At 40.6% G+C, this 17,336-nt stretch overlaps 1 protein-coding gene across 5 annotated transcripts in view; it reads left to right on the forward strand.

The window, feature by feature from the left end:
* The window catches only part of LOC136115456 (leukemia inhibitory factor receptor), an 84,706-nt gene extending 77,767 nt beyond the window's left edge, over positions 1-6,939 (forward strand). For all 5 annotated transcript variants that reach the window (XM_071802581.1, XM_065861583.2, XM_065861578.2 and 2 more), the window contains 6 exons: positions 399-500; positions 2,058-2,225; positions 2,903-3,064; positions 4,107-4,200; positions 4,751-4,829; positions 5,507-6,939. In XM_071802581.1, coding sequence (XP_071658682.1) covers positions 399-500; positions 2,058-2,225; positions 2,903-3,064; positions 4,107-4,200; positions 4,751-4,829; positions 5,507-6,145 — 1,244 coding nt within the window. In that variant the 3' untranslated portion in view covers positions 6,146-6,939. The remainder of the gene's footprint in view (positions 1-398; positions 501-2,057; positions 2,226-2,902; positions 3,065-4,106; positions 4,201-4,750; positions 4,830-5,506) is intronic.
* Positions 6,940-17,336: the final 10,397 nt, after the last annotated feature.

The raw sequence follows: 17,336 nt of genomic DNA on the forward strand, positions 1-17,336 counted from the left end.
TTTCTCTGAATTTGTTTTCTACTGTTGCTTCAATAAGCCTGGGTATTTCAAAATGTGTTTGTATTTCTGAGGAGGAGGCAGGTTCTCCGTGGCTGCTGTGGGAGGAAAGGAATTGTTTCTGGTAACTTCAGTTTGTGTTTCCCCAATGAAAGAGCAATTTATGCAATTTGAGTAGCTTGTTTTGAATCCTATGTGTTTAGAACCAAACTTTCTCCAGGAGCTAGATTTGCTTACTGCTTCTAAACCGTATCTGATATAGGAAAAGTATTTACACCAAACACTGTGGTCTAAGATTTTGTAATTTTTTAATATGTATTTATGTAAATCTGCATCTTGTGAAAGCTAAAACTATCACTCTCTATAAGTGAAATATTCTTACAGTGATTTTTCTCTTGCAGCTCTGTTTAGACCTGGCGTGAGATACAACTTTTCACTATATGGCTGCAAATCCAGTGGATATCAGTTATTGAAAAACATAACTGGGTATACGAAAGAGCTGCGTAAGTGCACTTTATCCTTCAGGAAAGTGAATTTAGACTGTCTATTTTTAGCTCAGTGTTGGCAGAAGACTGAGACCAGAATCCTCATGCAGTACTGACTTGTGCTTGCAATTACATGCAAAGAACATTTCTCCAACCACTTCCAGTTCCCAGCATGCAATAACCTTGTGTTCTCCTGCTTTTGTGGTGGCACAGGGTGTCACAGAAGTTTGCTCTGAAGACAGTGTTAGTCAGAGTTGAAGACACAGGCGTAAATTGAACCACAGGACTGGGGTAATTTCTGCAGGAGAGGAGGCGACTTGTTCTGATTTGTCAAGTTAGGTTAATGGTTGGACTCGATGATCCTAAGGGTCTTTTCCAACCAAAACGATTTTATGATTCTAGAGCCTAGAGGACAAGGCACTTTGAGAATTGCACTCATATGCCCTGAAGTACCAACCCTGTCTAGGTAATTGCAGTTTCATCCAGGGCTGGGCTTTGCTTGCCTGGAGATGCATTAGTGTCCCAATGCTTTCTGTTCCCAGGAATCCAAGCATGGCTTTACCCTATAACGTCACAACTATATTTTATTGTTACTACAGCACCCATTTCACTTTGAAGTGTAATGTGTTTTCTGCTAAAATAATTTGCTTGGAAAACTGAGCTGCTGATGTAATCTGAGCCCTTAGAAATGCTGTTTATTTCATTGCTAAGTTCAAAGGTGAGGTTAAGGCCATTTTATCAGAAACTCAGCTTTCAGCCATTTGTATCTCTGTAAAAATCCTGAATGATTTCCCAGAAGGGTTTTCCATATGTGATCTCAACGGACTGGAAGCTTTCAAGGTAAAAGGCTAAAGACTTTGAGGGATCAAAAATGCATCAAACATGCAGAAGAAACTTATTAGGAACTGAGAAATATATTCACTTTACATGGGAGCATAGATTAATTCTAAAACTTCAAAGTTGCCTTTGGACAGATAACCATCAAGACAAAAATAGATGCATTCTTAAACAGCACTGATAGATCAAATGTCAGACTGAGTCCACATGCTCATGACCTTACACAAGATCTGGTGTAACACTTTCAGCGGGGTACAGGTATTGAAATGACGACTTGTGATGCCTGCTAAGAGTAGTTGTTTTGAGCTGAGATAGGCTTGATAGGAATGTAGAGTTTGTTTAATTTGAAGATAAGACATGAAGACAAAGAGTTAAAGCCTTTGAAAGCTAAGTAATTTTTATGCTCTGAATGTTTATACGATCTTTGGGGGTTTGTTGCAGGAAGAAGGATATTTATGGGTATGGGTCTGTAAGAATGCTACCCAAGAAGATTTTGTTTTCAGCTTCTGTTAGGAGATAATGCTGCAGTAATTAATAACAATGAGACCAACATTTTTGTGTTTTTGTAGCATCACCTGCTAAGTCTTTTCACATGTTCTTGACAGTGAGGGAAGAGTTGTCAGGAAAAAGCTGAAAATGCTAGCCCTGAAATGAAACTGATAAAGCACTGACATGGATTCAGCATTTAGTGATAAGGTGGTTTCTTACTGTTTTTTTCCTTTGTGATTCTCCCTACAGCTCCAAAACGTGCACCAAATTTTACTGTAGAAGAAACTTCTTCAGATTCTATATTGGTAAAATGGGAAGACATTCCTATTGAAGATTGCCAGGGATTTTTAGAGGGATATCGTCTTTCCTTTGCAAAAGGTGAAAAAGATGCTTCAAAGCCTAGGCTTTCGGAATCAGGTAAATGAAATCTATAGATTACTCGCTCAAGCTTTTTTCCTTTGTGGTTGTTGTTGTTGTTTGTTTGTTTGTGGGTTGGTTTTGGGTTTTTCTTTTAGTAATTTCACTTTAGAAAAAGATGCTTTTATCATAATTCAGTTGCATTACGCATTGGTATAATTGGCCCATGATATATGACAGAGGCATTTGAAATAATCAGCTCCTTGTGTGGTTACCACAGTTGTTTTTTAATATAAGGCAGAAGTTGGAGAAAACTCTGGCTCACTGAGGCCATAAAGCTATGCAGTGACTAAGTGGCAATATGACACACTGTCTTGTGTACAAATACCCTGAGTGGATGAGACGTGGGGGAGGTTACATGGCTATATTTTGTTGCCTGTATTCTTCCTGTACCCATCTTAGTCGGAGATCTCTGTACAGAGCTGGAGCCTGACTCACATTAACATAAGAGGACAAGCAGATGTGTACAAAACTAAAGTCAACCTGCAGCAAAAACATATGCCTGTGCTGTTCAGTGCTGTGTAAGCATTGCTAGGACTCTTTATTTCAGTTTTTCTTTACACAGATTGTTCTTCAGGTTTCATATGCTGACTTCAAGAAGAGCTTGCTAAAGCCGAGGCTGTCTTCGTGAATCCTTTCTTATAGTTATGCTTTTCTTACTGCTTCCAAACAAACAGGAAATCCGGAACTTAAAGTTAAGAATATCACTGACTTAACAAAGAAGTCTTTGAAAATACTTGATCTTCAAGGCAAAACAAGTTACCAGCTGGACTTACAAGCCTATACTGCTGGTGGGTTGAGCCCTCCAAACAGCCTCTATGTGGTGACAAAGGAGGACTGTAAGTTGAATATCTCTGTTCATTAATAGTCTTCAACACAGGGTCTGCACAATGTATATAAAGCTGACCTTGTTTTTCTTCTGGTCCCCTTAGGTAGTTTGAGCCTACAGTTCAATTTTTAATTTATTTATTTAGTTATTTTTAAATACAAAACCTGGTGTAGTTCAGGGTGAGGAAAAGATCCTTTCCTGTTATAACTACCATGTAGATCATGGTAATGTATGCAAGAAAAATAACTTCTAAACTACTGCTAAATATGGTGGAGTCTGAACTTAGTCTTCTCAAGCAGCAAGTTGTTTTTGTCACGTTTCCCATCATGAATGTCTGCTAATACATGGTGGGAAGAAAGACATTCTGGGGATATTTACTAGTTTCAGAATTATAAACAGATGCCTTTCTGCTTTGAATTCAGTTTTATCGATCCCCTGACAGAAACAAATCCAGAAAGACAGTTAAAAAAAATACTGACTTCAGGGAATGAGAAAAAAAAAAAGTATTTCATATGAAAGACCTAACACATGGGTGCAGCTAAAATACATGAAAAATCAAACTTGAGGCACTTAGCATCAATGGAGGAAGGCGACAGAGCTAAACCCTGGGGATTAGAAGCATTGTAAACCATATAAAAGGCAGTGCAGTTTGTGTAATGAGTTGTTGGCCTGTAAGAGCCATTACCAGGGATTTGGCCAGCTCAAGTAACCTGAAAGTGCAATTCCAGTGCTTGCTGAGAACAGAATTACAGTGGCAAGCAAGCAGTCTGCGTTGCACATTAAGCCTTTTGCAAATAAGCGGTCAAAGACAAATATCTGCAGATTCCTGTAGTTACCACTGAATCAGCTCTGTTTATGGATGGACTGTTGCCCTTCCAGCAAGGGGGAAACGGATGGTACATACACGCTTCATCATCACTGTTTGCAAACCACTGTTAGATGAGTTTGATGAAACAGTTTCTATTCTGTGGGAATGTTATAGAATGTATAAAACTTGCTAGTAACTTTGGATATGTATTTACTGTCTTTTCTTGGTTTCTTTTGTCCACCAGCTGTAGGGTTAATCATTGCAATTCTCATTCCTGTGGCAGTGGTTGTGCTGCTTGGAGTTGTGGCCAGCATCTTCTGCTACCGAAAGAGGGAATGGTAAGTGCCTTCATTCAGTCCCGATCTTTTCCTGGATGCGTTTGCTTCCATACTAGAGTTTTCCATGATCTTAGTTGGTCTTTGTTTTCTCCAAGTAACCAAAGATGTCAATGGGCTTCGTTTAAAGATGGGTGGCAAAAAAAAAAACGGAGAAGGTGAGGGAGAAATTGAGTTGAGGAGAGGTCCAAGTGTGGAATGCAAAAGGTTTTGTTAGAAGCTTGTCTCCCAGTGCACACTGCTTACAAATAACTCTCAAGTGGAAATAAGCTAGAGACGTACTATAAACTGTTAGCCATCCACGAACACTCAGGTAGACATCCCATCTTCAACTTCTCATAAACATGGCATATCGAGTTCCCCAGTTTAAAAAATAAAAAGAAAAGTGTGCTGTTTTTTTCATTAAATAGTCAGTGAAAGTGGAACACACTAAATCTTTGTGCCAGATGTCTTCAGTGTCCTGGTTTAAAGGGAAATGTCTTAACTCCTTTTGTGTATTGGCAATCTCTTTTGGAGTTTGGTAACTTTTAAAGTTTGTTCTTTCCCTTTAAAGGATTAAAGAAACATTTTATCCAGAGATCCCGAATCCTGAGAACAGTAAGGCACTGCAGTTTCAGAAGACCATCTGTGAGGTAACACTCATTTTATGTCTAGCATTTTAAACTATTAAAAGGTATTGCGAGTAAAGAATTATTTTGCAATCTTTGAGCATTCTGCTCCAGTTGTAGGAAAAATTGTGGCAGGGGGAACAGCACAAGTGACTGAGTAACTTTTTTCAGGTCCTATCTGGAGCTTTGCTGTTGTTTGTGTAGTTGCTTGCAATTTTTGTATTAGGAAAGGACTGCTGTATTTCTCTCCTCCTGCACTAATGCAAAATGTCAATACACAATAATGATGTGGGAGTAACTTACCTGTCTTTGTCATAGTGTTAGGAGAAGTAGAAAGTGTGGAGAAGTGTACATGACATTTCCCCATCCTCCTGGTAGATAGAGTAGCTGGGACTGGGTGTAACATTTAAATAACTTCCTGGAATGGGCTACACAGAGCCAGAATTTGGGGAAAGAGTTCTCAAACACTGACTGCAGGATCTAGAGTCTCTTTAAGTTGGCTAAAAACTTTTAACATTAACAGGAATATGTGATAAGCCACAAAATGAGAACTAAACCACTTCTTTTATATTATACTAATGTCAGTGGGATGAGTGCAAGCCACAAGCCAACACACTGGTTTAACTTGGGCAAGTTATTGCTTTCAGAATTTCCAGGTGTTTTGGCTTAGTCTCTCCTCCTTCTCCTTTTTTTCACTTCAGGGGAACAAGACACTTAAAACACTGGAAATGAACCCCTGCACCCCCAATAGTGTTGAAGTGGTGGAAACACGGTCTGCAGCTCCCAAGATTGAAGACACAGAAATTATGTCCCCAGCAGCGGACACTACTGCGCCTGAAGATGGCTGTGACTCAGAAACGGAGAACCATGTGGTTGTGTCCTACTGCCCCCCTATCATTGAAGAGGAAATCTCAAATCACCCTATGGATGAACCTGTGGTGTCATCTCAGGTGGTTTACATTGACATTCAGTCAATGTATCAGCCTCAAATTAAACCAGAGGAGGAGCCAGAAATAGACTTAGTAACTACAGCAGGCTATAAGCCACAAATGCAGCTGCCTATCAGTGTTCTGAAAACAGAGAGTCGCTTGTCTGCAGAGGAAGAATTGGACAAAACTGCAGGCTACAGACCTCAAGCAAACACAAATGCCTGGAACATGGACACTCCAGACTCTCCTGGATCAGTTGAAAGCAACAATGAAAACGCATCTTTTGGGAGCCCATGCTCCATTAATTCCCGACAGTTTCTGCTTCCTCCAAAAGATGATGAAGACTCTCCCAAACCCAGTAACATAGGGTGGTCTTTCACACACTTTTTTCAGAACAAACCAAATGATTAACAGTGGTTCCTCATTGCACCTGAACCTGCCTTCAAAATAAGCTCTTATTCCCTATGTTGTAAAGAAAGGAAGAAAGAAAGTGCAAAAGGCATGAATTATTCTTGGAGACCGTCAGCACAGGTTCTAGTGAGCTGAATGTTATGTTTAAGTTAGTGAAAATGTTAATGTTCCATTTCAATAGATGCTGAGAGGCCAAAGTTATAGCAACTTAGTTATTACTCAAGTAAAATATACTGGATATAAGGGGTATTGAGTTTAGAGCTCCTGATAATCATAGTTAAAGAATGCTGCCTACCTTCACATAGTGCTCCAAGATTAATATGGTCTTACACAACTTATAACTGGGAAAGATTGCCTCGCTTTGTAGTAGTTGTTCTCAACCATGTATACTCAAATGATACAGCTCCAACAGATTTCCTTACTGAAGGTGTCATTTATCACAAACCTTAGCCTAACACATGGAAATGATGTGGTTGAAAACTGTTGAGATCTTTTACTTAGGTATAAGAACAGATGAGAGTACTATTTTTTTTTCTTCTCCCCTACAGAAGGGTATTGTCACAGTTTAACATTTCTGAAGCAACAGCCATTCAAATCTGTTGCTTTTTAACTAGATGCTAGTTTCTGTACCTACTGTACAATGTTTATTCAATGTTTGACTCAGGGGTACAAACTTGGGGAAAAAAAGTGTAACACTGATTTAAACCTCAGCAAGAACTGCATGAAGTTTAAAACTTTTCTTTAAAAAGAAAAATGAAACAAACAAACAAACAAAAACCACACACACACACACACACACACACACAAAAAAAAAAAAAAAACAAAAACAAACAAACAACAAACAAACCTTAGAATGCCCTATATTTTTTCTATTCTTTGGTTAAGGACTTAATCTTTCCTAATGTATTGCACTAATGCATTTTGTATTTCATAGCTTCAGCTCCAGATCTTCTTCAAAGTGGTACAGCACTCCATTCGCCCCCAGTTTTCAGCAGTCTTTGCACTATGCCGTAATGTAAGCCTTGGGGAAATCTCTGTCTACTAACATTAGCTGTCCAAGCAGTTTGGCATGTAAAATTAGAAGTAGTAGTATTAGCTCCTTGAGAACAAATTGCTCTTTGGATAGTCTTTACTGTATAAGCTTTGCCACTTGCTGCCTGACTGTTCTCCGTGTCTATCCAACAGGACCTTCTCTACAAATCCTAATGGGGAGTTCAGGATGGGACTTCTCTAGTGGCAGGAGAAACCCAAGGAGGTTTCAGTGCCACTAATTCTACCTCTCCTTTACCAAATGTGATGCAAAGAAGCTTAAATGATGTACGTCTGTGTGCTTAAAGAAGTATTCAGAACAATCATCTTTGAAAATGCTTGTTTTCACATATGCGTCTCCAGGCAGCTGTAATTGTAACATTTCACTGTGTAAACTTCAGACTGTGGCACACATGAATTTCACTAGTGTACAGGAGAAAGTGCTTTCTAACTTAGCTGTTCCTTAACATAAAATACGGTGGTGAGAGGTTAAATGGTAAAGAGCTTGATCAAAAAGAGTCTCCATAAAGTCCTAACCAAATTTTTCTTTTTTCAGATTTCAATTTCCCTAGCTACTTTGTGGTTTGTTGAGTAAATAAGATGGGGGAATGTTTTTTTTTAAACAAGATCCCAAAAGGATAAGGAGGCTGAATTGGCTAAGCTACTGGTTGTAAAGATGTGAGAGCAGGCTAGGAAGATGGCTAGCTTGGCAGACGTTTGATCTGGCCATCAAAATAAAGCCAACCATAAGGTTAAACCTAATTGCAGCAATGGATGATGCAGTTTCAGGTAGTGGTATGTCTCTGTCATCTATGTAGAATGAAAATACAGAGGAATTTCAAAACTGACAAAAAGGCAAACCACTAAGTAGCATCCAAATCATCATCAGTAACAACTAACAGTGTGTGACTCCTGGAAGAGTGAAATGTGAAGAAAGTAAAAACATATCTGTCTGCAGACCTGACAGACTGCAAGGTGTGTCTGAAAGACGAAAAGAATGCAGATAGAGTTCTGCTTTTGAGGTTGAATCTTGGAATTAGGAGAGCTGTGAGTGAAAAGACAGATGGGCAGTGCAAAGAGCTGGTGCCCATCTGTCACCAGACATCACTGCAAGAGAAAGTTTCATGCCTAAGCTATTACTGCCTATTATTGAGAACACTATGTATAGATAAAAGGAAGCATTTCTGCCCTTTGTGCTCAATAGCTGAGAGGTGGCTATATCCTGATAGTAACAACCCTTTCTTACAATATCTTTTAGAGCAAATTTCTTTTCACTAGTGCAGATTTGGCTTAATGTGTTTATCTCCTAAGATGAATTTTAGATTGTGCTGTCATATGCTTTTAATTGAAAGCAGAAGATGTCAAGGACAGAGTGTATGGGTAGCGGTTTGTGTTTTTTATGGAGCAGTTTCTCAGTGTAGAGATGCAATCAATATTGTATGGTGATCCAAACAAAAAAAAAAAAACCTCTGCAGTGAAACAGTTGATCATGAAGAATAACTGTGCTTTCAGATGGCTGTGTATTGCAAGAAACAAAACCAAACTGAAGTTTGAGAGTATTAACAATTTTCAGTTTGGCAGACTGGAATCCAGGGCAGCTGCAGAGAACACGTAAAACTCACAGGCAGCAGCCTAACACCCTTCACAGTGGTTCCATGATGAATCAAACACAACCATCACATACTCAGGTTTTCCTTTGTGCTGCTCTTCCTATTCAGTAAAGGCAACAGCATTTTAAATTGCTTCATTTCTTAGTGATTAGGTAGGGGAAAGGTCTACAAATATAGGGAGTGCCTCGGTATTATTAAAGCATTCTCATCTAATTTTCCATCACTTTAAAAAAAAAAAAAAATTTTGACTATATATTTTGACTGATGTTCTGACTTTCAGGATGTAGGGCAGAAGAGTCCTGTTAATAGCAGTGGTTTACCATACACATCATTTTGTATCCACAGCAGAAGAGTGAAGCAAATGGAGTAGAGGCACAGACTTGTGCATCATATGTAGCATCGCTTACTGTTGCTTAATGCTTATGAATGACTAAGTAGTTTTCATCCCAGCACTTGAAAGCTCAGCTGTTTCACCTCTGTGGTTTCCTTTGAGCCTATTCAGTGCTGCCAGTGAGGACTCCTTTCAAATGCCTATCTCAAATCTTCAGCAGTGAATCCAAATACCAGATGGGTAGTGAGAGGTTGTGTGCTAATTCAGTGATCAAGCGAAAAAACCCCTAGGTGCATGGAGCAGTAAGGATGAGTGACAAGGACTGTCAGAGAATGGATTTGATTTCTGAGCCCAAGTCCTATGCTAAAAAAGTGAAACGTCTTTAGGAATACCTTCATAACAAATTCACTTTCGAAGCACTATGCTGTTTAGCCTCTAAATGCATTGATAACAATTGCAAGAGCAAAACTTTCGGTTTCAGAGGGGATCAGACTGGTTCTGCTAGTGCCTTTGAACTTCCTGGTGAGCCTCTTCAGTCAAATTGTTTCTGAAAAATTTTAAATTGATTTAAAAATATTTTTTAAAAAATAAAATAAAAAAATAAAACTAACTTCTCAAAGGACTATGACCAGAAGGGATTGTGTCCAAAACACTGTTACTCCTAACTCAGTACTTCAATCCTCCAGTTGGATTAGTGTTTAGAGATGTAGGGTGTTAATACTAAGCAATTTCTTTCTGAAGCAAATTATTGGTGCTGCTACTTTTTAATTTTGAGCCATGCCTGTCATATGTGACAACTGGGGATTTGTGATGGGTTTTTGTACTGTTCACTGTACTCATGGAATATAGTCATGTTTGATGGAACATCGTGCACTCTCCTGTTTGACACATTCATTATTTTTTGTTGTTCTGACATGCAGGGGAATCTGGGACCTTGGTTTTGTGTGTTAAATTTTGGGGTGGTAGATCTGCATGTGATATACCTCACAGAAGTACTAGTTAAATGTATCAACAAAACAGTAAGCTAATACTACAAGCAGGCAGTGAATTACCTGCCCTGCTATGCAGTGCCTGCATAGACAGACTTAGGACCCAAGGACCGACATTTGCTGTGGTAGCTGTCTTTGTTATCTATAGTTGCTGTTACCATGGGTAAACCATTTCCAAAGGGAACCAGTAGCCATGTTGTCTGTCACGGCACAATTGGCAGATGCGCCGTGTTTCTTTGGTTTATGTGGGGGACCAGAGCTTTCTTCTGCTGGGAACACGGCAGCTCCTGCTGACCTCGAGTTCTAGGCTGCTCTGAAGAGGCACATTTTTTGTTTTGGTTTGGTTTTTTTATTATATGTTCAGTGGGTAAAGCTTAGGGCAGTGGTGTTTCCTGTGATCTTGTCCTTCAGGACATGAACATGAGTAGTAGTGAAAGAGAAGGTAATTGTATGCATTGGAAGGGGAAGGTGTTTAGACATCACTCTGAAAAGGAAATGAGAAATCGTGTGCTCTATTTTTAGACAAATATTGCATTGAAAGTAGAATATTTGTATACCTGCAAGTAGATGGGAAAATACATAGGAAAAATGTTAACACTTAAAGAATTGGACTGCTAACAAGACTCCATGTACTGTAAATCTATCAAGAGCTTTCTGTGTAAATAGCATCCTGTTCCACCACGGACTTTGAAGAAGACTTCAGTGCAAATGGCATTAATATTTTTAACACTAGGAGAAGTCCTAACCTGTTATGCACATATGTGCTTACATATTATGTACCTAGATGCATATTGCAGAGGAAGTTGGCCTGCCATTCCCAAAATAATCTTTTTCGGAGCCTTGTACTTGAATATATCCCTTTTGAGATGCAGTTTTCATCGAGAGGAAACGGCTGCCATCTGTGCTCCTCCCAACACACCACATGGAGTTTGTGCCGCTGTGTGTGAAGCGATGCCCTGTGTGGCTGATGCTCAGAGATGCTGTCAACAGTTCACAAGATCTGTGGTTGGCTTTTTCTTTGCCTTTTCCTTAGCAAACCTGGAAACAGTCCCAGATCATAAATGCCAGACATGGATTCAGAAATGCCGGAGTTTCTAAATTCTGATTTCCTTGTGCTTATGCCTGTCTTAAATTTTTAAATATTTCCGTAGAAGCTGAAAAACAGTTTCTTCTGTAACAATTTTCTTTCCTCCCGCATTTATATAACTTTGGATTTTCCCCAGTGTTTCTAAGATAGCCAGTGTTTGTTTCCTTTTTGCGTGTTATGCAAACAAACCTTAGATGATGTTGGCATGGGTTTCTGTAACTTCTTAAGTTGTCCCAGGGTGCATAACAATACTTTTTCCCCACAAAAATGTCTATTAATTCCTTCTGTTCTTATAACAAAAAAGTCTGCAGAGAGCTATTGTATTTCAGAAGGCAGAGGCTCAGCATCCCAGTGCAGGTGAGCTGGTCTAATGGCAGGGTGCTGCAGGAGAGGATGGGGCTAATCCCTCTCCACTCTCACCGTCTCCTTGTGACAGTGCTGCCCAAGTGACTTCATGGGGCAGCAGAGCAGATGGCATCCCTAGTTGTGACACCCAGTGTGATATCCAGCAGAACTAGGCGGCTTTTTGGATGATCCCAAATCTGGATTTCAACTGTTGTTACATGAAAGGAAGCTCCATGCACAACTTCTACAAGAAGGTTCAGTACCTTTGCAACTCATTTTTTCTCATGTTGTGCAAAATGTAACGACTTAAACTTAGCCAGGGACAAAAGAAAACATGAGATGTTATCATTTTCATTATTTGGGCTGAAAAAAAGTCAAAAATGAAATAGCTTAAGCAGGGCAAAATAAAGTAGAAACTGGTAAGGTCTTGCACATTTTAGTAGTAATACAAAAAAAATCCTGCAACATCATTTTGTCAATGTTTCCTTAATGTGATTCCAGAGTGGCTTGGGATGAACAGCATTTTGTGTTTCATATTGTTTCTGAAAAGTTTTTAAAGATGGGGATAGCAAAAAAATAACTGAACTGACTTGTGTCTGAAATCCTACCCGAAGGTAACAGTAATTTGAGCTTTGATCCTGTTGTGGCCCACAAAATAGCAGAGCTGGTGGAGTCCTACAGGTCACTGGAAAAAAAAAAAAAAAAAAAGTGTGTTGTACTATAATGCTGTAACTTTTAAAATATATACTGTGAACAAGTTCAATGTTTTTTTAGCTCTTTTTATACCATACTTTTTACAGCGTAAATAATTTGTTTAGAGATGTTTTTATGTTCTGTTTTCACAAAGATTTTTATGGATTTTTGTTTAACACTAGTGAAAGTATTGTTTGCCAATTTGAAATAGTTATCTATAGAAATTAATGCTGAGAATAAATCAATAAATCAAGCTGACAAAATAGTCTTCCTAACACACTAAATTTAATCAATCATTTAACATATTTCTGTTGCTGAATGATACTGAAGTTTTCCAGCTTCCAAATCTGCCATTGAAAAAATATTTCTGTCACAGTTTAAGCAAAATCATCACAAGGCACTTTAATTAAGTTGTAGTATACCAGTAAAGTACTGATTCAGCAAAGTCTATCAACATAAAAAGTTTATGAACTAATCAATTAAACAAATGCATGCTTGAAAAAGGAAGCGTGGGATCATGTTGGGGATATAATATTCCAGTGTGGTAGATGACATTTAAGACTAACCTAACACTAAAATAACAAAAATTTGCATACATTTTTAAACCTAGTTTGCTTGGCTGTTGAAAGTCCTGTTGTATTGCTTGGGTGTCTAAAAATACGCATGTATTTAACAATTTTACTATAGTATTGCCATGGAATTTAATAAATATATTTTCTTACACTCTTACATGTTTTGATATTCCTTGCTTGCATGTTTATTTTTAAGTAAAAGTTAAATTCTGCTCATGCTCCAGTGCAGAATTATTTTAATTTTGTGCCAGAGGAAATAAGCACAGGATCTGGCAAGTGCACCTTACCTTCTTGATTGAGATGGTGAGTAGTAACAAGGGTGTTCTCTGAGCAGCCTCTCCTGAGCACAGCATGTTGTTGTGTGTACTTACCTGGGTCACTGCAGCCCTCCTGTTCCTGCCATGTGATGTGATGATAGGAAGAAGGCCAGCTGACTTACCTGTGCCCTCCTTGGCTTATGGCTCTAACACAGCTGGGCTTTTAAGATGCGATTTACCTGCAGGCTTGGGCTAAGGGTTTGCAGAGTTGGACAGCCAGAGACTCCCCATGGTGGACAGGTCTGTGTCATGGACATCCCTATTCCAGCATCAAGGATGTAGTGGAAGCAAAGTTTTTACAATGATGGTGGTGAAACACTGGAACAGGCTGACCAGAGAGGTGGTAGGTGCTTTATCCCTGGAGACATCCAAGGCCAGACTGAACAGGGCTCTGAGCAACCTGATCAAGGTCCCTGTCCATTGCAGTGGGTTTGGATTAGATCATCTCTGAGTGTCCCTTCCGATTCAAACAATTATATGATTCTAGGAAGAAAAGGCCAAGGCTGCACACCGAGGGGTTGGTTTGGGTGATCTAAGACACCTTCTCAATGTGATTTAGTGGAATGGAGATGATTAGCTTCTACAGTGACTGTAACATGGGCCCTATGTTTGAGGCCGTTTATGTCACAGTGGTAGCCAAGGAATTTTGTGGCTCATCTAACCACAGCTTCTGAACTACGGAGTGGCACACAGGCTTGGCCGTGTGCAGACAGACAGGTGCCACATCGCATCTCATGAAGCCTTCCACGGTGGCACTGCGCTCTTTATACCTCTTTGGAGGCAGTCTGAAAAGTCAAAGAGTCAATTCCTTGTACTTGCTATAGCTGTTTTGTGCAGCCTACTGCAATGACAGCAACTAGGTAGGATGTGTGGTGGAGTGGCGGAAATGAGGAAAGGCTTTAATTGTTCCACAGGTGAAATCCCACAGCTGCGCTCTTACACCTTGCAACTTCTCTGGCCAGTGTAAGAACACCAGGGTTGAGTTCAGGATGGGTCTCACTCCATCATCTGCACCTAAGGACTAAATTAAGTAAAAGGATGATGGTTTTGCCGTATCTTCTGAAGGTATTGCAGGTTGTTCAGACATAGCTCATTTGAACCTTGGCAAGACTGGACTTACCTTGTTGGCTTCGGTATTTAACACAGCTCAGGACAGCTGGAGGTCACTGCTCATTGGCACAGAGGTACTCATGTGACAGCAGCATCAGAAGAACATGAAAGTAGCAAGTTTGCAGAAACGGGGCATATCATGTCCCTAGGAGGTGCAGACCAGATAGCTCGGGCTGTGCTCCGGCACCACAGATTGAACATGCGAGAGCACCAGAGAGCTCCAGCCCTGCGAGAGGTGAGGAGGGTTCGTCCCCACCGCAAACATCACCAGTGGGCTGCTGTCAGTGGTCCCACCGCCTGCTGTGCCCATGGGCAGGGTGTGCCTGTGGGGTGTGTGGGTCTGCAGACCCACAACTGTGCCAGCTCACCCCCAGGGCAAATCCAGGGGATTCTGGTCACTAAGCCAGCACAGAAATCACTTACTGATGATACCCTGCCATGTCATATTTACAAAATACAGCCAATATAGATGAAATATCTCCAGACAGTTGTGAGATGGAGCTCTTAATTTTGGGTGTATTTATGAGGTACCTGGGAACTACAGACACTTCTACAAAGTAATTAAAATCACAGAGTCTGAGTTTCATGTAGCATTGTGGTCATTCAAAGAAAATATTACAATTTGTGCTACGAAATCCCAGCAATTGACTTTGAAGGTTCAGTAATGATGGAGCACAGGGACTGCCCCATTTTTCACCATCAGGAAAAGGGTGGGGAGAGGGACTCAAAATGTCCATGTTTCCTGGCCCTGTTCCAGCATGCATCCTTACCTTCTGCTTGGCTCTCCTTGTGCTGTCAACACTGACTGCCCTTAACATGACTCTGGCTGTAGCATCAGCGTCCAACATTTCTCCATGTTTCAAACTGCAAAAAGTTACTCTCAAAACATAAATAAGCATTACAGAGTCCATGTGTATGAAGCATTTGTTAGTGCTTAGAAAAAACGCTATGTTTTGGTAAGACCAGTGAAAAGTTCAAATGAGAACTGCCTAAACAGGATGATAAATCAGTGATTTCTGCTGCAAATTCTGCTTTGCTGACACCAACATTAAAAGTTGTAGTGAGGAAAAAAAATGGAAGCAAGAGAAATTATAAAGAAAATATTAAATATTGCCTTTCAAGTGCCTTCAAGAGACAGGAAAACTAAGCAAAATTCCACTGTGTCTACAAAAGTGACTACGCACAACGCTGCTCTTGCCACTAGAAACTATTTAAGAGTCTACAAAACAAAAAAACTGTTGGAATGCTGTCCCCATACGTCATATTAAAGTACAGTGCTGGAAAATACAACATGTGGGGATGGTTGTTGAGAGAAGCAGCACCACTGTGTTCATAGAAAGGAAGACTGAGGGAAGCTTAAAAAAGAAATAGTGGTGGGAGAGTAACAATGTCACCTTTGTCCTGTGCACAATAAACAAAGAAAACTGCTCTGACAGTGGACAGATATTCAAGAGAAATAAGAGCAGTCGGTTGCAGCACTGGCAGACAGTCACCATCACAGGGGTTTGGGAAGAGGGCGCTCACAGATGAGTTGGGTCATGCCCCTGGGGGCAGAAAGCCAGGACCTGGCAGAGCTCCAGTGGCTGTAGGTGCGTGGGCTTGGCTGTTACTCATGTTGTGAGATACCACAGTGCAGGGCAGGGACACATCATCACCCAATGAGGGGCCCAGCGGTGCCCGTGGTGACTCAAATGGAATGAGAGGGAAGGATGAGCTCGTCAGAGCAGATGATGTCCCACTTGGACATCAAAGCAAGGTGTTGCTTTGGAGAACGGAAAACCCTACTGTGTGCACACACACCAAGAAATAAAATGCTGATAAAAACATGCATCTAGCTGATGGGATGTGGCTGCTACTTTCCATGGGTAAAGCATGGCTGCATTTTACCTGTTCCTTCAAAGTGAGGAGGTTTTCCCCTTGAGGGGTGATGCTGCTGTAGAGAGAGCTGCACTTGCGGAGTTGGGACAATACATTTCCAACCTGGCTTATTTTGCCTCATCAACAGAAAAAAAAATAGTTTCTCAAAAACAAAACCTGGCTAACAAAATAGTAACTTTTAATAGGTACCTGTGGCAGGCTAATGCACCAGTGGGGAATGGGCAGCTTCCCAACCCTGACAGCCATCCTACTCTTTGCCTCTTTGCTCCCCCAGGCCAGGAGGACTGGGATGGAAAAAAGCTCCTGGCCCATCACCTTTGATCATCCAGGACACACTAGTGCAACAAGAATTTGCATATGATAAGGACCATTGCTTAGTCTCATCTGGCTTCAATTCTCCTTGACATTTCTTTTTATTTTTTCCTCTTTTTCTTTTATTTTTCCTTTTTTTTTTTTTTTTTAATTATATTTTCTTTTTTTCCTTCCTTGTTTTTCTTTAGGATGACCCGAATAAACTCAGCTGATGATTCCCAAGCAGCTGGTCCCCAGAGAGATGGAGGAGTGGTAGAGAGTAGCGAGACAGGCCGTGCCCTGGGCAGGGTGAGGGGCAGTCAGGGAACAGATCTGCCCAGCCGCCAGGCCCAGCACAAAGCCTGACTTGACCCAGCCAAGGTTGGCACCAGCGGGGCTGCTTAGCCCTAGAAAGCAGAGGGGGATACATTTTGGAATTAATATGGAAAATTAAGAAGAAAGCTAAGAACTTGCAGGAGGTTGTAGCACGGAGGGTGTTGGGCTCTTCTCCCCAGTAGCAAGTGATACGACAAGAGGAAATGGCCTCAAGTTGCACATCAGGCTGTGCCAGGATAGGTTCAGATTGGATATTAGGAGAACTTCCTGCACAGAAAGGATTGTGAAGCACTGGAACAGGCTGCCCAGGGATTTGCTTAAGCCACTATCCCTGGAAGTGTTTAAAAGACGTATAGATGAGGTTCTTACAGACATGGTTTAGTTGCAGTGTTAGATTAATGGCTGGACTTGATGATTTTGAGGGTTTCTTCCAACTGAAATGATTCTGTGATTCTGTGGTTCTAACCACATTTTTAGGAAGGGTATTAAATTGCAGAGAGTCACAAGCACCTGCAGCTTCTGGTTTCATTGACAGTTTGCACAGGTACCTGTGGCAAAAAAATGTGGCTCTGTCAATGGGCAAGTGCTCATCCTGCAGCAGCA

Source organism: Patagioenas fasciata, chromosome Z, assembly GCF_037038585.1.
Source record: "Patagioenas fasciata isolate bPatFas1 chromosome Z, bPatFas1.hap1, whole genome shotgun sequence".
Lineage (NCBI taxonomy): Eukaryota > Metazoa > Chordata > Aves > Columbiformes > Columbidae > Patagioenas > Patagioenas fasciata.